The sequence below is a fragment of the Babylonia areolata genome, chromosome 25 (genome assembly GCF_041734735.1).
Source record: "Babylonia areolata isolate BAREFJ2019XMU chromosome 25, ASM4173473v1, whole genome shotgun sequence".
Lineage (NCBI taxonomy): Eukaryota > Metazoa > Mollusca > Gastropoda > Neogastropoda > Buccinidae > Babylonia > Babylonia areolata.
The window spans coordinates 37,129,300-37,150,480 of NC_134900.1; the positions used below are offsets into that span (position 1 = coordinate 37,129,300).

At 43.9% G+C, this 21,181-nt stretch overlaps 1 protein-coding gene across 1 annotated transcript in view; it reads right to left on the bottom strand.

Moving 5' to 3' along the window:
• The window catches only part of LOC143299741 (cyclin-D-binding Myb-like transcription factor 1), a 32,504-nt gene that overhangs the window by 6,195 nt on the left and 5,128 nt on the right, over positions 1-21,181 (bottom strand). Inside the window, exons 5-15 of the mRNA XM_076613124.1 lie at positions 20,314-20,464; positions 18,471-18,543; positions 18,031-18,225; positions 16,523-16,632; positions 15,522-15,590; positions 13,128-13,287; positions 9,504-9,572; positions 8,990-9,072; positions 6,455-6,595; positions 3,932-4,155; positions 3,151-3,289 (exon numbers count right to left, since the gene is read on the bottom strand). Coding sequence (XP_076469239.1) covers positions 3,151-3,289; positions 3,932-4,155; positions 6,455-6,595; positions 8,990-9,072; positions 9,504-9,572; positions 13,128-13,287; positions 15,522-15,590; positions 16,523-16,632; positions 18,031-18,225; positions 18,471-18,543; positions 20,314-20,464 — 1,414 coding nt within the window. The remainder of the gene's footprint in view (positions 1-3,150; positions 3,290-3,931; positions 4,156-6,454; positions 6,596-8,989; positions 9,073-9,503; positions 9,573-13,127; positions 13,288-15,521; positions 15,591-16,522; positions 16,633-18,030; positions 18,226-18,470; positions 18,544-20,313; positions 20,465-21,181) is intronic.

A 21,181-nucleotide genomic window follows, 5' to 3' on the forward strand; every position in this document is an offset into this window, starting at 1 on the left:
TAGAGGTAACGCGTCCGCCTAGGAAGCGAGAGAATCTGAGTGTGCTGGTTTGAATCACGGCTTAGCCGCCGATATTTTCTCCCCCTCCATAAGACCTTGAGTGGTAGTCTGGACGCTAGTCATTCGGATGCGGTGATAAACCGAGGTCCCATGTGCAGCATGCTCTTAGTGCACGTAAAACCCACGGCAACAAAAGGGTTGTTCCTGGCAAAATTCCATAGAAAAATCCACTTAAATATGAAAAACAAATAAAACTGCATGCAGGATAAAAAAAAAGAAAAAAAAGGGGTGGCGCTGTAGTGTAGCGACACACTCTCCCTGGGAAGAGCAGCCCGAATTTCACACAAAGAAATCTGTTGTGATAAAAAGAAATACAAATACAAAATACAAATACTTTCTGCTTGCCTGACCAGTACTATCAAGAGTTCAGGACCTTCAAAATGTTGCTGTATGGCCAGCTGAAGACTGGAACCCTTGACCAAGGACGACACTTCAAAAAGGTACAACAACATCTGGAACAGCTGAAGACCAACCCGAGGAGCTGTCACACTGATCCCTCAATCCCCGAAATGACAGCCAAAGACTGTAATCAGAGATGCCATCCCCTGTCAAGTGTTTGTAGGAACGATCAGGAAATCCTGGTAGGAACATTTAAGTTTGGTTGAAACCTCCAATTCCAAGCCGCATCAGCAAACATACATTTCATCTACAAGGCATTCACACACCTGGGGCTACCTGCAACACGGTGTAACTGCTACCATTAAGCTGACAGGTTCACTCAATGCTGTTTCAATGTAAACACACACACGATTAGCTGACCATCATCATGTGAGACCAAGGTTAGTAGTGACCACCCTGGCCTCTGGGTAATGCTACGACAAGAAAGCATGTAGTCGAAAATGAACTCATTGGAACAATTTTGATGTTGGCATAATGTTGGAACAAACTGCGATATAGCGTAACAAAATATGGCGAAATCGTAATAGTTGGCATCTCTGTGCAACCAACGGAGACTGGTTTGTGCTGTGCGGCTGAACGTATTTGAAGTACACAGGTAAACAGCCCTTCAAAAGGAGAGAGGTGTAACCAAGGGACTGCAGCCCTGGACTCGTTTCACTGCAGTGTGTGTGGATGGTTGTGCACAACGACGGGCGCAACAGCCGAGTGGTTAAGCATTGGGACTGTCAATCTGAGGGTCCCAGGTTCGAATCACGGTGACGGCGCCTGGTGGGTGAAGGGTGGAGATTTTTACGATCTCCCAGGTCAACATATGTGCAGACCTGCTAGTGCCTGAACCCCCTTCGTGTGTATATGCAAGCAGAAGATCAAATATGCACGTTAAAGATCCTGTAATCCATGTCAGCGTTCGGTGGGTTATGGAAACAAGAACATACCCAGCATGCACACCCCTGAAAACGGAGTATGGCTGCCTACATGGCGGGGTAAAAAACGGTCATACACGTAAAAGCCCACTCGTGTACATATGAGTGAACGTGGGAGTTGCAGCCCTCGAACGCAGAAGAAGAAGAAGAAGAAGGAGGTTGTGCACATTAAGGACAGGTCTTCATTCCCACATGAGGACCCACTCCAGTAACATGTGTGTAGTCTGTCCACTCCAGTAACACGTGTGTAGTCTGTCCACTCCAGTAACGTGTGTGTAGTCTGTCCACTCCAGTAACGTGTGTGTAGTCTGTCCACTCCAGTAACACATGTGTAGTCTGTCCACTCCAGTAACACGTGTGTAGTCTGTCCACTCCAGTAACGTGTGTGTAGTCTGTCCACTCCAGTAACACGTGTGTAGTCTGTCCACTCCAGTAACACGTGTGTATTCTGTCCACTCCAGTAACACGTGTGTAGTCTGTCCACTCCAGTAACACGTGTGTATTCTGTCCACTCCGGTAACACATGTGTAGTCTGTCCACTCCAGTAACACGTGTGTGTAGTCTGTCCACTCCAGTAACACGTGTGTAGTCTGTCCACTCCAGTAACGTGTGTGTAGTCTGTCCACTCCAGTAACACGTGTGTAGTCTGTCCACTCCAGTAACACGTGTGTGTAGTCTGTCCACTCCAGTAACACGTGTGTAGTCTGTCCACTCCAGTAACATGTGTGTAGTCTGTCCACTCCAGTAACACGTGTGTAGTCTGTCCACTCCAGTAACATGTGTGTAGTCTGTCCACTCCAGTAACATGTGTGTAGTCTGTCCACTCCAGTAACACGTGTGTAGTCTGTCCACTCCAGTAACATGTGTGTAGTCTGTCCACTCCAGTAACACGCGTGTAGTCTGTCTTGTTAGTCATTCGTCATGCTGACGGGAGACTCCATCAACTTTACACAGCACATTAACACATCACTTTCAAACATCTAGTATTTTACAACATTTTAGTAAGACACAAACCGGCACATGGAAAAAACAGATGTGGATCCACAGAATTTTTGGAGACTGAAAAGTACAAACATACATTTTTTTTTTTTTAGCGAGGGATATCAATGATGGGCTGAAAAAGGCAGTGAATTCCAGTTTGTGTACAACAGCAGAACTGAAATGCTCTCCTCATCTTACTGACCAATGTGCTTTTTGAACTTTTGCTCTGTGTGTGTGTGTGTGTGTATGCTGGGATTTCATTACGACAGGAAGCATTGAGTACAGCCTTGTCAAGTAGTCCCAAAGCTCTGTGTGTGTGTGTGTGTGTGTGTATGCTGGGATTTCATTATGACAGGACACATTGAGTACAGCCTTATCAAGCAGTCCCAAAGCTCTGTGTGTGTGTGTGTATGCTGGGATTTCATTATGACAGGACGCATTGAGTACAGCCTTGTCAAGTAGTCCCAAAGCTGTGTGTGTGTGTGTGTGTGTGTATGCTGGGATTTCATTACGACAGGAAGCATTGAGTACAGCCTTGTCAAGTAGTCCCAAACCTTAATGGACCTTAACAGCATCGCCATCCTCCTCCTCTTCCTTCTTCATCAATTAAAAAAAAAAAAAAAAAAAAAAAAAAAAAAAAAAAAAAAAATGGATGTGTGTGTGCATGCGTGTGGGTGTAAGCATGCACGCATGGATGGATGCATATGTGTGTATGCGCGTACAGATCAGAATCTATTGTCATACAAGCTTCTGACAACAAACACACACACACACACAGTGTATCCACCTTGCTCAGAGCGAAGACCCTCCGGCAGCTGGATGGCGAGCCCCGTGTCCAGCCCTGTCACCCCTTCATGCTCCCCGGCCCTGATGATCACCTGGGGGTTGAGCTGGACTTGAACATTCTCCACCTTCACCCCTTCACTCTGCACACACACACACACACACATCTTTTTATATACACAAGAGGGTCCTGACTTCGAATCACAGACATATCACCCAGTGGGTAAAGAGTGGAGATTCTTCCGATCTCCCAGACCAACAGATGTGCAGACCTGCTTGTGCCTGAACCCCCTTCACGTGTATGCACATGCAGAAGATCAAATATGCACGTTAAAAGATCCTGTAATCCATGTCAGCGTTCGGTGGGTTATGGAAACTAGAACATACCCAGCATGCACACCCTACCCCCCAAAAACACGGAGAAGAGAACAGTAGGGGACACGTAACTTACGAAGGCAGAAGAGGAAGAACAACACAAGAGGGAACTGCAACTCATAAAGACAGAAGAAGAAGAACAAAATTGCAGCCTATAAAGACAGAAGAACAGAAGAGGGAATTGTAACTCATGAAGGCAGAACAAGAAGAAGAAGAGGGAATTATAACCCACAGAGACAAGAGAAGAAGAAGAGGGAATTATAACCCACAGAGACAAGAGAAGAAGAAGAGGGAATTATAACCCACAAAGACAACAGAAGAAGAAGAGGGAATTATAACCCACAGAGACAACAGAAGAAGAACAAAAGCCTCCCCACCCACCCACTCTCCCAACCCCCCAAAAAACCCACCTGCGCCATGGGCATGGCCTGCACAATGATGTGGTCTGCTGACAGACCGGTGGTGGTGGTGGTGTTGCCCACAGACACAGCCGTGGTGGCAGTGGCCGACAGGGGGGGCTGGGTGATGAAGAAGGCGGTGGAGTTGTTGGGGGTCCACTGCTGCAGCACCTCGAAGGCCTGAAAGCTGTCCATGTCCTCCCCCCCCTCCACACCTGTCACATCGTCATCAATACCTGTCACAGCATCATAACACACCTGTAATATCCCCTTCGTGTGTGTACGCACGCAGAATATCAAATACACATGAGTTATGCAAACAAGAACATATTCAGCATGCACAACCCCTGAAAATGAAGTACGGCTGCCTACATGGCAGGGTAAATAAACAAAACGGTCATACAAGTAAAAAATGTTACATGTCTGTATGAGTATGTATGTGTGTGTGTGTGTGACTGAATCCTGACTGAGCGATCTTTGTCCTTCGGATTCGAAGATGGTCATGGCTTCAAGAATCAGATGGAAGATCGGTGGCTGTGGGTCTGGAAGTGACTGGTGAGGCCAGTCCAGGCCCTGAAGTCTCGCCCACATGTGGGACACGAGTGGGTGCTGTCGTGGCAGTGGATGCTGCTCAGGCCTTGCGCACAGCACGCTTTTGTTGTGCCTCGGTGATGCGCCTGGCTTCAGCTGCACAGGCTCCTGTGGTGATTCTGGCGGTCCAGAGCAAGTGTCTCCCATGTGTTGATGTCGACGCCCAGGTCTTTGAACGCCGCTTTGAGGCAGTCTTTGTAGCGTTTCTTCTGCTCCCCAACTGAGCGCTTGCCCTGACACAGTTCTCTGTATAGCAGCTGCTTAGGCAGTCGACTGTCTGGCATTCTGACCACGTGTCCAGCCCACCTGGCTTGGGCTTTCTGCAGGAGGGTGTAGATGCTGCAGAGGCCAACTCGTTCGGGACTTTGTCCTGCCACCTAATGTGGAGGAGTTTGCAGAGACAGCTCAGGTGGAAGCGATCGAGCTGTCTGCTGTAGACAGTCCAGGTCTCGCTGGCATAAAGGAGGGCGGTAAGGACTACTGCACGTAGACCTTCAGCTTGGTGGTAGTGCTGAGTCCTCTCCACTCCGAGATGTTCTCGCAGTCTCCCAAAGACAGCTCTGGCTTTGGTGATCCTTCCTTGACCTCAGCGTCTATGTTCATTGTGCGAGAGAGCGTGCTGCCCAGGTTGGTGAAGTTGTCAACTGCCTGGAGGTTCTACCAGTTCACTGTGATGCGCAGCTCCTGGTATGACTTTCCTGGGGCAGGCTGGTACAGGACTTCTGTCTTTCTGGTGCTGATGGTGAGACTGAAGTTGTCACAGGCTTGTGAGAAGCAATCCATTTAAGTGACTGAAACCTGACTGAATGACACAGGAAACGGATGATGAGCACTCAAATGGCAGCAGTAAGTCAGCTCTATCCAGGTAGGCAGCCTGTTGTGCAAATGACTCAGTGTTTGTACGTGGTCTACGACCGAGGATAGGTGCTATGTAAGTATTCGTATCATTCATCGTCATTCAATTTCATATTGTCACACACCTGTCACCACATCATCACACACCTGTCACAGCATCATCACACACCTGACACAGCATCATCACACACCTGTCACAGCATCATCACACACCTGACATCATCAACACCTGACATCATCACACACCTGTCACAGCATCATCACACACCTGACATCATCACACACCTGTCACAGCATCATCACACACCTGACATCATCACACACCTGTCACAGCATCATCACACACCTGTCACAGCATCATCACACACCTGACATCATCACACACCTGTCACAGCATCATCACACACCTGACATCATCAACACCTGACATCATCACACACCTGACACAGCATCATCACACACCTGACATCATCACACACCTGACACAGCATCATCACACACCTGTCACAGCATCATCACACACCTGACATCATCACACACCTGACACAGCATCATCACACACCTGTCACAGCATCATCACACACCTGACATCATCACACACCTGACACAGCATCATCACACACCTGTAACAGCATCATCACACACCTGACATCATCAACACCTGACATCATCACACACCTGTCACAGCATCATCACACACCTGACATCATCACACACCTGACACAGCATCATCACACACCTGACATTATTGCAAACCTGTCACAGCATCATCACACACCTGACATCATTACAAACCTGTCACAGCATCATCACACACCTGACACAACATCACCACACACACACACACATCACACAGACAGACAGACCTGCAGGCTGCAGGGACAAAGGGATGTGGAGGGCCACACACACACACACAGACACACACAGACACACACAAAGACCGACCTGCAGGCTGCAGGGACACAGGGATGTGGAGGGCCACACACACACACACACACACACACACACACACACACACACACACAGACCTGCAGGCTGCAGGAACACAGGGATGTGCAGGGACACACACACACACACACACAGACAGACCTGCAGGCTGCAGGGACACAGGGATGTGCAGGGCCATGTCCCCGGCAGAGGCCCCTCCAGGCATGTCCATCCTGCTGACACGCATCCCGTTCTTCGTCTTGGCGTTCTGGTACAGTAGGCTGAGCAGGTGGTCCACCAGCACTGCACACAGTCAATCAATCAATCACTGCACACTGTGGCTCAGGTGGTCCACCAACACTGCACACAGTGGCTCAGGTGGTCCACCAACACTGCACACAGTGGCTCAGGTGGTCCACCAACACTGCACACAGTCAATCAATCAATCACTGCACACAGTGGCTCAGGTGGTCCACCAACACTGCACACAGTCAATCAATCAATCACTGCACACAGTGGCTCAGGTGGTCCACCAACACTGCACACAGTCAATCAATCAATCACTGCACACAGTGGCTCAGGTGGTCCACCAACACTGCACACAGTCAATCAATCAACCACTGCACACAGTGGCTCATTGTCAGTGCATCACCAAATCTGCCCCCTCATACCAGAGGTGCATGTGAATGACTTGGTGTGTAAGCGCTTTGATTTGTCTCTGCACAAAATTCAGTGCTATATCTTAATAATAATAATAATAATGGATACTTATATAGCACACTATCCAGAAATCTGCTCTAGGTGCTTTACAAAAACGCTTTTGATAACATAAAACATTATATCTATGTTGCATACACACACCAAAATGTGACCACACACACACACACACACACACACACAAACACACACACACACACACACACGCACGCACGCACGCGCACACACACACACGCACACACACACACACACACGCACGCACGCGCACACACACACACGCACGCACGCATGCACACACACACACACACACTGCATACATACATTTTAACATACATGTGTATCTAACAGCTACCCTAACACATACGCACACATAGGCAGGCACAAACTTACATAAACACACGCACACACAATACACATTCATATACATGCATGTAGTTGTGAACCTGCCACAAATGAACTTATTGCTGAGGGAAAAGGTGAGTTTTGAGACGAGATTTAAAAGATGCGAGGGAATCAGAATGACGGAGGTTATCAGGGAGCTTGTTCCACGTCTTTGGCGATTGAAAAGAAAACGATCTGTGTCCATAGGTCTTACTTCTGACGTGAGGTATCCTGAGAAGTCGAGTAACAGAGGAAGAACGGAGCTGGCGAGACGGGGTATAGATATGGATGAGTTCAGAAAGATACTTGGGGCCAGATCCGTTGACTGCAGAAAAGGTCAGAGTGGATAGCTTATAGTCTATTCGATCAGAAACAGGCAACCAGTGGAGAGACTGAAGGAGAGGAGAAACATGGTCAAATTTAGAAGCTCTGCAAATGAGTCTGGCAGCGTTATTCTGAATTCGTTGGAGTCTGTCTAACAGGTATTTGGGAAGGCCGGCCAAAAGAGAGTTGCAGTAATCCAATCTTGAGAGAACCAGAGAGCATACAAGTGTCTTGGTTGCATCGGTTGAGAGATAGTGGCGGATAGAGCTGATTCTACGCAGTTCCAAATAGGCAACTTTACAGATATTCGAAATGTGCTGTTGGAAGGAAAGAGACTGGTCCAGGACTACACCAAGACTGCGAACAGAGGGAGAAAGTGAAACAGGTGTGCTATTGATCAGAACAGAGTCAGGAAAGGAAGGATGTTGACGAAACTTCTTTGGACAGGTTATCATCAATTCAGTCTTATCATCATTTAATTGCAGCTTGTTGAGAGTCATCCAGTCCTTTAGGCCAGCAATGCACTCCTGTGTTTGAGTCACCAGTGCATCAAATTCAGCTATGGAAGCCGACTGATAAAGTTGTGTGTCATCAGCAAAGCTCTCATGCGACATCGCATGATGACTGATGACATCCGACACAGGAGCCGCATACAGCACGAAAAGAACAGGACCTAGGACGGACCCTTGTGGGACACCATATTTCAAGGCAGATACTCTAGAGTATGTACCATTTACACACACTTTCTGTGTACGATCTGACAGGTAAGACGTGATCCATGCTAGTGCAGTGTCACGAATACCAAAGGAAGTTTTAAGTCTGTTCAAGAGGATAGAGTGGTCGATAGTGTCAAAAGCTGCTGACAAATCTAAGAGAGCGAGAACAGATATCTTATCCTCATCAAATCCCGAAAGCAAATCATTCACTATTCTACAAAAAAAAAAGAAAAAAAAAAAGAAAGAAAAAAATTAGGTATGAAACACTGGGACTGCCAATTCTGAACGAGTTCACAAATTTTGAAGAGCACCTTTTGTTGTTTGTTCTGTATTTCTTTGTCTGTCTGTTTCTGCACATATCTGTATGAATGTATGTATGTCTGTATGTCAGCAGGCTTGCATGTATATTTGTGGGCGCCCATTTATGTTTAGATGCACATATATGTGTTCTTAAGCGGATGTTTTTGTATATATATATGTGTGTGTGTCTGTACTGTTCAAACAAGAACATGAATTTAGCTATCTGTTATCATTAAAAAAAAAGAAAAGAAAAAGTTACCTGGAAATTCCATTTCCTGGTAGTTTGGTACGTGTCGTTTCAACGACCACCACTTTCCCCTCAACCACTGGGGAGATCGCACACTGGAAAACAATTTTACTTTCACTTTCAACGATGTGTCAAAGCATACAAACTGATCCATATAAGTTATGCCACACATCTTTACCGAAAAAAAAGAAGAAGAGATTTCCTGACCCATGCATAAACCCAGTGCACTGGTTAGTACGTGAGAGCTTGCCCTAGGTTTCTATGAAACATTAATATAAAATGGAATAAAATAAGTAAATATGTTTGAAGTACAATAAAATGAAAGATACGTAACAGGCAAAAGACAGAAAAAAAGAAAGAAAAAAAATTAGAGGGACCATGTTCAACAAAGCTGTCCAAATCCAAGCGCATACTCAGACAAGCGCGAGCACACATACACACTCTCTGATACATAAACTATCACAACTATTCAAAACAAGGGCAGAGTGGGGAAGTAGGAGGAGTGGAGTGCAGTGGAGTTACTTACCTTGGCCAGTCTTTAGATAACTCGTTCCAGTCAATGTCTTGATCGTTCTGTACTTCCAACTTGTGGATCCTGGTTTGAGGAAACAATACAGGTAGTATGTTCATTTCTATCATTCTATCATGTCAGCTTAAACAAGCATTAAATACAACAGACTTAGCTCTCTCCATACGAACGGCGAAAGAGACGACGTTAACAGCGTTTCTCCCCAATTACTACCATCAAAATATTACAAGCGGAAGGCTCTTACACTGAAGAGGTGAATGTTGACAAAGAATACCACAATTCTGACGACGGAAGCTAAAGGTTGGTTCATTGAGACACCCACTGGACATCCGAGGGGTCTGTGTAGAGGAGAAGAGAGGACTGGCCGTACTGAGTGAGTTAAAAACAACCCCAACAACAACAAAAAATGGATCAACAATAAGGGGATTATTTAGTGTGAAACAGATACACATAGGCATGATAGACTGTTAACTTAACAGTGTATTTGGGGGGAGAGGAGAGGAGTTGCCAAAGGCATTCCAAAATACAAACTGTAGCTTTTAGTTTTGAAGAAAAGTTAACTGCAACTGAAATTCAGGTGAAAGCAAAGAGGGCAGGAAGTAAAAGAAACAAAACAAAACAAAGATAAAACATTTATTGTTATTCCATTGTATTGATTGTACTGAATTGTATTGTGCTGTACTGTATTGCATTGTATTGACATGACAACATATAATACTGAAGCTATTCTCTCTCTCTCTCTCACACACCTATATCTCTGCTATTGTAAGTAAAAAAAATCTGCAGGTGTCACTTTCAGTTATCCATTAGGAGCAACACTTCTTGCACAGCTGGAGCTAATGTGGGAAAAAAAATGCCTGAAAGAGTTATACATTTTTTTTTCCTGTTCAACTTTAAGCACAACACACTTTCCTTGTATGTGGCCAGTCTAGGGCTCTCCAGCACTGACCACCTGTGACACTCGCTCACTGTCAACGCAGATAAGTACTGTTTGTACCTCACAATGCTGTACGTGGAGGGAGGGTCAGGGGGAGATGAACAGGTGCTGTCCTGCCTACACATGCACTTTGCTCATGAGAGGGGTGCAGGGCTGGATAACTGTGGTTGTCATGTGCTGGCCTAGAGGTAACGCGTCCGCCTAGGAAGCGAGAGAATCTGAGCACGCTGGTTCGAATCACAGCTCATTTTTTCCCCCTCCACTAGACCTCGAGTGCTGGTCTGGACGCTAGTCATTTGGACGAGACGATAAACTGAGGTCCCGTGTGCAGCATGCACTTAGCGCACATAAAAGAACCCATGGCAACAAAAGGGTTGTTCCTGGCAAAATTCTGTAGAAAAATCCACTTCGATATGAAAAACAAATAAAACTGCACGCAGGAAAAAATACAAAAAAAATGGGTGGCGCTGTAGTATAGTGACGCACTCTCCCTGGGGAGAGCAGCCCGAATTTCACACAGAGAAATCTGTTGTGATAAAAAAGAAATACAAAATACAAATGTTTGTGGTCATTTGAGTCACTAATGGACTGTTTATGTTGAGCCCTGAGGAAGTAGCAGCTGTTCTTGATAATGTGAAATCGTGGAGCACCCATTTGTCTGCAGCAGTCAGTCTTTACACAAACTTCACCATCAGATTGATGAAACGATACAGCATACAGTGTTCTGCCATACTGAACAAAACACAACTAATGTTTCCACAGTGTGGTTGGTAATGGTCTGTTTTTAATTGATGTATGATGTTCTGGTCGCTCCATCATGTTCACAGTTAACTGCATGCATTAACTGCACGCAGGAAAAAATACACACACACACACAAAAAAAAAGGGTGGCGCTGTAGTATGGTGACGTGCTCTCCCTGGGGAGAGCAGCCCGAATTTCACACAGAGAAATCTGTTGTGATAAAAAAAAAAGAAAAAAAAAAAAGGAGAAATACAATACGAGAAATACAGTTATCTACACTGCAAGGCATTTTGTGTGCTTCATCACTTGTGTGTCTTGTCAGCATTTTCTTTCCACTGGATCATCTTCTTCTTCTGCGTTCACTCGTATGCACACGAGTGGGCTTTTACGTGTATGACCGTTTTTACCCCGCCATGTAGGCAGCCATACTCCATTTTCGGGGGTGCGCATGCTGGGTATGTTCTTGTTTCCATAACCCACCGAACGCTCACATGGATTACAGGATCTTTAACGTGCGTATTTGATCTTCTGCTTGCATATACACACGAAGGGGGTTCAGGCACTAGCAGGTCTGCACATATGTTGACCTGGGAGATCGTAAAAATCTCCCCCCAGGCGCCGTCACCATGATTCGAACCTGGGACCCTCAGACTGACAGTCCAACGCTTTAACCACTCAGCTATTGCGCCTGTCTTTCCACTGGATCGATATTTTTCAGTCCCACCACATGGCATGCAGAAACGTACACCTACAGTGTCAATCTCTCTGCGCCATTTCTCAAATTTAAACTGAGTTTCATTTTGTCTCCAGCCATTCCCATTTCCACTGGTTTCTCATATTGTTCTCGCCATTTATTGTCCAAAGTTCACAGTAAAGCTTCATAAAAAAAAAAAAAATAAAAATATGATGCTGGATGTCACTATCACAATATCCGACTTGGTGAATGCACTTTTTGTAGCAAAATCACCAGAGAGTGAGCCAACATGATTATCTCCCACGGTTTCTAATGGTAATAAGCGCATGTAAATGACAGATTTAGAGAAAAAAAAAACATTAAAAAAACCTGATTGAAAGTACTTTTACAATTTTTATCTGAAGTTTCACCATAGACAAATAATGTCACTAAATAATGATCTGACAGAGAAATCAAAGACAGAGCCAACAGGCTACACAAATTTATGCATGCCAGGGAGTGTCCGAATAAAATGTCTCCACACCAGAAACTGCCCAAATCCAGATTTGTGGCACATGCCAGACAACTTGTACCCCTATATATGCATATATATGCTTGGCAGATGTCTGACCAGCAGCATAACCCAACGCGCTTGGTCAGGCCCCGAGTGCATGCACATAATGAATTTGCATACCTATCAGAGTGGATTTCTTCAAGAAAAATTCCCCAGAGGACCAACACTTATGCTGCCATGGGTTCTTTTTCACTGAGCAAAATGTGTGCAGCACAAGGGACCTCAGTTTATCGTCTCATCCGAATGAATACATGCTCTGTTTGATTTTCCAGTCAAACTTGAGAGAAAGGGTGAGACCAGGACTTTTTAACACAATATACAGTGATAAAGACAGTCCTACCCCCTTCACTGTCACACAGATACCACACAAATGTCACAATATACAGTAACAAAGACAGTCCTACCCCCTTCACTGTCACACAGACACCACACACATTATGGATTTCATCTACAGAATTTTGCCGGAGGACAACACTCTCATCGCCATGGGTTCTTTTTACAGTGCACAAAGTGTGTGAGCACACGGGACCTCAGTTTATCATCTCATCCTCATGACTAGATACTCAGTTTGTTTCCTGTCAAATTTGGAAGAAATGTGGATTCAAACTCAGTTCCTCACAGACACTGTATTGGCAGATCAGCATCTTAACCATTCTACCACCTTCCTCCTCCATCAGACGGACACCACCACCTACTTCTCCACCAGGGACAGGTCGTCTTGCCGCGTCCAGTCGGCGCCCCCCTGCTGTTTCCAGTTGAGGTAGTTCAGCCACTTGGTGCGACACTGCTTCTCTGACCTCGTCCCCACCTCCTCCGCCACCGCTGACCATGACAAGCCCTGGGTGATGCTGTCACCTGTGGGGAAAACACATCATGACTAACAACACAACTCCTGTGTAATGTGTCAACTGTGGGGAAAACACATCATGACTAACAACACAATCCCTGTGTAATGTGTCACCTGTGGGGAAAACACACCATAACTAACAAAACTCCTGTGTAATGTGTCACCTGTGGGGAAAACACATCATGACTAACAACACAACAATACCTGTGTAATGTGTCACCTGACGGGTACACACACCATGACTAATGTCACAACATCTGTGTAATGTGTCGCCTGTGGGGAAAACACACCATGACTAACAACACAACAACTGTGTAATGTGTTGCTGTGGGGAGAAATATCATGACGAACAACACAATCCCTGAGTAATGTGTCGTTGTGGGGAAAACACATCATGACGAACAACACAATCCCGGAGTAATGTGTCGTTGTGGGGAAAACACATCATGATGAACAACACAACACCTGTGTGATGCTATTGCCTGTGGGGAAAACAAACAACAATAATACTAATGATCACTTATTCAGTGCTTTTTGTCAAATACATCTCAAAGCGCTTTACATACGTACAAAAGCTCATTTACTATAAATGAAGAAATAAAAAAAAAAAAAAACAATTTATACAAACTTCAAACAGACACCATGACAACTCCAACTCATTTGCTCACACACTCACACACACGCAGACACATACATACACAAACATAGCACGGACAGTACACAGTTTCAAACTGTGGAGGACAAATAAAGGTGTTCACAGAGGATTTGAAAGAAGCTGTGAAAGTGGAGAGCCTCATGCAAAATCATGACTTCAGCAATCGACAGGTCAATTCATGAGGTGAGAATGACTGATTTCTGTCATCCTGAGCAGTCTGCAGCTGAGGTCCAGGGCTACATAAGGAGAGGAGGGGAGGGTTGGAGGGACTGGGAGGGGAGGGGTGGGGGATAGGGAGGGGTGCCTGAACCCACCCCACCCACCACTCCCCTCCCCGACGCTGACAACAACTTGGCGTTGAAGGACCGTTCGCTGCCGTCTCCTTCATTTCAAACCCTTGTTTCTTTCTTTCTGTATTTGTGGCCAACAACTCCCATGTGCATCTGTATGTACCAGCAAGATTTTACCTGTGTGACTGTTTTTACCCCACCATTAACTCTTCAAAGACGCAGTTAAACGAACAAAGTCATTTTGCTGTGACGCAATATTTTGGCCATATCTGAAAAACTTGATAGGCTTTCACAAAATGACAAAGACATAATACAAATTATACATGATTAGAAAGTTTATTATCTCCTCTAGTAACTTTTAAAAGTTTTTTTTTTATTAGATGCTTCTAAACATTCTAAAGTATGTCACTAAAGACTGAAAAACAGAAAAATGTGTACTGTGCTCACTGTCGTGGGTGTCAGTCAGCAAAACTTGTCTTCTCTTTCAAAATCATGTCTGGTACAATCTGCATGTTTTCGTTATCATAAATATGATCAGAAAATTCGTCACCAGTGTCTAGGAGGTCAGGTTTAATGTCTGAACCATCTTCTGTCACAAGTTTTATTAAATCTCGCAATGAGTAAGAATGGCGCACTGCCAGTGTGGCTGAGAAAGTCAACCTTTGAAATGTGTCAAAACAACACTGGAAAGTGGTATCTATTGTCCATAGTCTAAGGGAAATAACTGTTACAGGAAAAATGGTCACCCTAAAAGCCTGAAGAGTTTCCTTTTAATTGAACGTTGCTAAGTGTATAAAAAAAAAAAAGAAAAAAAAAAGTTCCGCCAAAGCTTGTGTGTCTATGGCTTGGCACAGGAAGGCAGGGCCTAATCTTCTGCTGCTTATCTTCTTCTTCTTCTTCTACGTTCGTGGGCTGCAACTCCCACGTTCACTCGTATGTACACGAGTGGGTTTTTACGTGTATGACCGTTTTTACCCCGCCATGTAGGCAGCCATACTCCGTATACGGGGGTTTCTGCTGCTTATAGTTTTCCCCATCTGAAGTCAGGTACCCATTCACACCTGGCTGAAGAGAAGAAAATCGGAGAAAAGTGCCTTTCCCAAGGCCAGAACACCATGCCAAAATGTGACCTTGAACTCTGGTCATTGACGAACACTGGGTCAGGATCTAATGCAAATGAGTTCGGCTATGGCGCCTGCTAAAAACCAGTGTCAACAACTGTTAAATGTGTATAAAAATTACGCCCATCACAGACTCAATTTGCATGTGCATAATGTGACAGTGCTGCCTTACGTACTTGGTTTCAGTCCGGTCAGGTCATAGATAGCTTGCGCCAGACGTCTCTCTTCCTCAGGATACCACTTCCCTGCAACAGGAAAGATAAAATACAGAAAGTAAATAACAAGCAATGACATGATTTTCATGAAAGAAGATATATGTCACAAATAAGGCTAATAAAAAACCCAAAAACAAAAACACGCACCAAAATATGAAGCTGAAATTTTACGATAGCCTTTAACCATGAAATCAATATTATTTCCATCATATGTACATTTTACAGTTTAATATCTAACATAGCTCCAAATGAACTCTCTTCTTAGATTTGATTCTTGATGTCTTCCTGAGAACCCCTGTTGCAGTTACATTCAATCTTTGGCTTCAGTGATGTATTCATCCATAGCTCCTTGAGGAACTTAGCAACATTACACAACAGGCACACTTTGACACCAAGGGCATGCACCATATACGGTGGTGTAAACATTGTCAAAAGCCCATTCACATGTACTGACGATGGAAGTTGCAGCCCATGAACACATAAGAGGAGGAAGACAGCATGGTCATACACACAGACACATTCTGTACAGAAATTATCTTCACTGTTGACAATTTTCAGTCATCCATTGCAAATGTAGGATTTTATCAAATCCTTGTTTAACAATCCAGTTGGTTTACCGTTATAGATGTTAATAATTCATTCAAAGGATGTTAGAATGTTACCTCACTTAATGTCATAACTTGTTATTTTTTGTTTCTTTTCTTTTTTTTGGGGGGAGGGATAGTTTTTAACCAAAACTTCATCCAGTTATTTTCATTGTTTAATACCAGATTTTACAAACAGACACTACCTGAAATTGGGACACACACACACATTCACTCAGTCACTACAAACACAGACTTTTTTTCCCCTTCCAAGCATTCACCCCCTACCCTTCTACTCATCTAACATCATTTACAGTGAAAAGACAAACAAAAAAAAAAACCAAACCCAAACAAACACACCAGACACCACACGGTCACCTGCGTTACAGTTATCCTTCATCAGACGACACTTGTCCTTCACAGAGGAGGCGCTGCGCCCCAGTTCTGTTCCAATGGCTGCCCAGTCACTGCCGTGCTTCGCTCGCAGTCTGCCAACAACACACAACAGTTTGTTACTTACTTATCTATTTACCATTACTAACTGCCCAGCCCAGCACACAGAACCACATCAGGGCTGAGAACTGACTTAACTGATCATGTAGAGCCTCGAAAAAACAGAGGAAAAAAAAACAACAACCCTGGATAAGATCATTACGCACCAACACAGTAATATTCGTAATAATCATGCGCATACAGCTTAAAATTGCTTCTGATACTGACCACTCTGTCAATTTTTAGCCAGAGAATTCAGAACAAAAAGTAACCTGAATACAAACATATAACAATATATAATACACAAACAGAGAAAAAATATATATGACAAGCATCCAAAACCAAAAAAATGCCAGCTTTCAAAACACACACCCTGGGCATAAAAAAGAAGAAGAAAGAACATAACATAGTGAGAAAGTTAATGGACAAACAAGGTAGAAAATAACGGACAGAAAAAAGTCCAGGCAAGAAACAAATAAACGATAGAAATGAGGACATTTCTAGCACAAAACTTGCAGAAGAAGGGGATACTATTTGACCAGTTGACTCCCAGAACTATTTATAGTTTTTGCAAACAAAAATATCACCAGCCTTGAAAAAAATAGAAAAAACAGAAGCTCAAATGTATGTAAAAGTAAATGTTTTACTGAAGGAAAATGGAGTATATCATTACCTATGTTCAATGTTGACAGGATGAGATAACTCCCAGTCATGGGAATATAACTCAGATTCTGAGAAAAAAAAACCCCAACAAAAAACATTTTTGGGGAAAAAAGAGAAGAAAATTAAAGTCTGTGTATTTTATGGCTGGAAATGATACCAAAATATCTACAAATGTATCAGGCACAACCACGAAGTGCAAGTAAGTTGTTTTCCTCCATAAGCGCGTTGGGTTATGCTGCTGGTCAGGCATCTGCTTATCAGATGTGGTGTAGCGTATATGGATTTGTCTGAAGGCAGTGATGCCTCTTTGAGCTACTGATACTAATACTCCGTACAAAAACACCATACATACACTCCCACTCACATACACCCTCCCACCCACAAACACTATGAACGATATTACAACACAAAAGCTCTCCACAAAGACTATTTTGGCCTGAAGTTTTCATCTGGAGGGTTTCAAAGTAAATGAAAACCCCAAAATGAAGGCGTGAAGCTAAAATACTGTGTTTTTTTCTATACCCACTTCTGACATGTCCCTGACCTCTTCCTGTTGATGTACCTTGTAGCATGTTATTATTACCAGGATAACCAGAATCCTTTCAGTTAATTCGCAGTAACATACTTACTGATTCTATCATGTTTTCGTGGTTGCTCTTGTCACCATTGTGTGGCAAATCAAACAAAATTCAAGCCCACTCTTCTGTACCGTACGTCCAGTGTCAACTTACTCTCGGAGTTTCTTGATTTCTTCAGGAGAGTATTTTCCCCTGTGGTTTTTCTGGTCGTACATGCGGGTGACGCGGCGGTACACAGAGAACAGGGGCCTCTGGAGGCCGCGGGCGATGGTGCGATAGAAGTCCTTCCGCTCGTCCTTTGACATGTCAAAGATGATCTCCTTGGGGTCAGACACACTCTGCTCCTGAAACAAGGTTAAAGGTTAAAGGTCCCACAGCCTTTTATGGCCATAAGGGCAATGAATTCATATCCACTGTGCCTAGAGTTGGCACTGGAAGGCATGCATAAAATGAAATGAAAAATAATAATTAAACAAAGTAAACAAATAAGTAATTACTTTAATACATATAAAACACTTTAAAATAAGGTGAAAAATACACAGAAGGCAGAGGAAACAGACACGGTCCACTTACTGCACAGTACTGGTTGATTTCAGTACTGGTTGATGTTGTTCTGCAGTATCTCTATCTCGTCTTTCGTCCACTGGCCCTGTTTCCAGCTGTGACCTAAACAAACAACCCACATTGACACTGACCCAAGAAATACAGCTTCAAAACCAACATTAAACTACTGTTTGCCTGTAAGATCTTTTGCACTAACATTGTAATTTCTCAGTTACAAGTTGGGCTGTTACATACATATGAAAAGACCCTTGATGTTATTCCTTTATTGATCATCATTGCTTACAGCCCAGTTGACCACAAAGGGCCACATGGGGGCTGAACACACTGACATCAATAATGATGAAAGAAAAAGACATGGTGAACAAAATTGGGTACAAGTCGTCACGAGTGGTAATATGCCTAGGACATGTTTCTGATGTTGACCCTTTCATCAATTTTTCAACTAGTTTTTATATGAAAGTGACCACCCCAAAAAACGACAAAACAAAATGTATCAGCCATAACTCATCGCCTGCAATTCTGCATGCAGCAAAGATGGAGAGCTGCTGCGTGCAGCAAAGAGAAGACACCGCAAAGACTTGTGATATTCCTTCCTGAAGTATTATCTGCCTGGAAATAAACATTTCTAACATTCCTTGATTCTGAGAAGACAGTCTTGATTCTAAGAAGACAAATTCTTAAAAATACTGTGTCCAAAGAAGTGAAAGCGGCTTTGGTACACAGACTTGTTTCATTACACCTGTAACCATTCTGACTATTTTGTTCTAAGTGCTTCACACACCTCAAAGATGTGACATGCACGAGTGAACAGCACACACTAACACATTCAGAAAAATCAATTCTTCAATCAGGATGACTTGAAAAGTGTAATTTCATGGCTGTGTCTATGTGACTCAGAATGAACAGCATGAAAGCAATGCCACTGAAACAGTGCAGATGATGGGCCAGCAAACACACACAGACACACACACACGAAAGTGTCATTCCTCAGTGTTAATGGTGAGGATATAACCCTGCCTGGAAGTCACCTTTTTTCTGATAGGCATGTTTGTCGTCACGAGTGGTGCGATTTCTTAGTTATGACGATGAGGAAATGTTGTTGAAAGTGGTATTATTTCTGAGTTTTAATGGTGAAGTTATTAACCTTAAAACTCACTTCCTTTCAGAAAGGCATGTTTATCATCACATGTACTGAGTAGTGTTATTTCTCAGTTATAACGATGAAGATATAAGCCTGCCTAAAACCTATCTGACAGTGGATATCTGTACCTTGGTGCAGACAACAAATCAATCTTGAGTCTAGAACCCACCTTTCTGGTAGGCGTGTTTGTCATCATGAGTGGTAATATTTCTCAGTTATAATGAAGTATAGACAATAAATCAATCTGGCGTCTAGAACCCACCTTTCTGGTAGGCGTGTTTGTTGTCACGAGTGGTAATATTTCTCAGTTATAATGAAGTATAGACAATAAATCAATCTGGCGTCTAGAACCCACCTTTCTGGTAGGCGTGTTTGTCGTCATGAGTGGTAATATTTCTCAGTTATAATGAAGTATAGACAATAAATCAATCTGGCGTCTAGAACCCACCTCCTTTCTGGTAGGCGTGTTTGTCGTCACGAGTGGTAATATTTCTCAGTTATACTGAAGTATAGACAATAAATCAATCTGGTGTCTAGAACCCCACTTTTCTGGTAGGCGTGTTTGTCATCATGAGTGGTAATATTTCTCAGTTATAATGAAGTATAGACAATAAATCAATCTGGCGTCTAGAACCCACCTTTCTGGTAGGCGTGTTTGTCGTCATGAGTGGTAATATTTCTCAGTTATAATGAAGTATAGACAATAAATCAATCTGGCGTCTAGAACCCACCTCCTTTCTGGTAGGCGTGTTTGTCGTCACGAGTGGTGAACCAGGTCTGGTTGACCCCATCAGAGGCCGACGGAGGATTGGACGAACGCTTGCTTCCTGTGCCTGAGGTGGAGGCTGTGGCGCGCCCTAAGCTGGATGTTTCCTTGGCCGTCTGTCAGACACAGCGGTATTGTAACACTTAAGGTTAAAAATGGTTGTTTCCGTGGCTTTTTATGGGCGTCAGGGCAGTAAATTCATATCCACTGTGTCTAGGGCTTGGCACAGGAAGGTGGGGCCCAGCCCTCTCCTCCTAGCACTTTAACCTTCCCCAAGCAAAGCCAGGTATCCAGTCACATGAGGGTGGAGTGAGGAAAATAGTAAACTATCTTTCCCGAGGACACAGCACTACGGTAAAACAGGGTCTTCAATCCTGATCACTGGTGAACACAGGGTCTGAAGTCAATGCCTAACTGATTCTGCCACTGAGTGCGGTGAAAAAGGAACCTTGTTCCAAGCGAAAGGTCCAGAGACAGAGAAACAGTGGCAGCTGATTGTGGGGTGTTTGAATCTGGGAACATGGAAAGGGAGTGGACCTGAAGCTGATCATAGAGAGCGGATGGGATGTAGAGGTGAAGGCTTTATTGCTGCATGATCCCAACTGCTTTGTGGTGATCACTATTAAGGTTAACTCTCTGAGTCCTACACCTGAGCATTGGTCTGGCACCAAAATTGGTCTCAATGAAATGATTTTCACGTTTCTACATATGCATAAACCACAAAAATGGGAACTAACTTCTCCAGTATTTCATGATGTGTCCATACGTAACTTGCAGGAAAAACAGAATATTTTCTGCATATTTTCTGCATCAATACGGCACGGAAGCCAGCT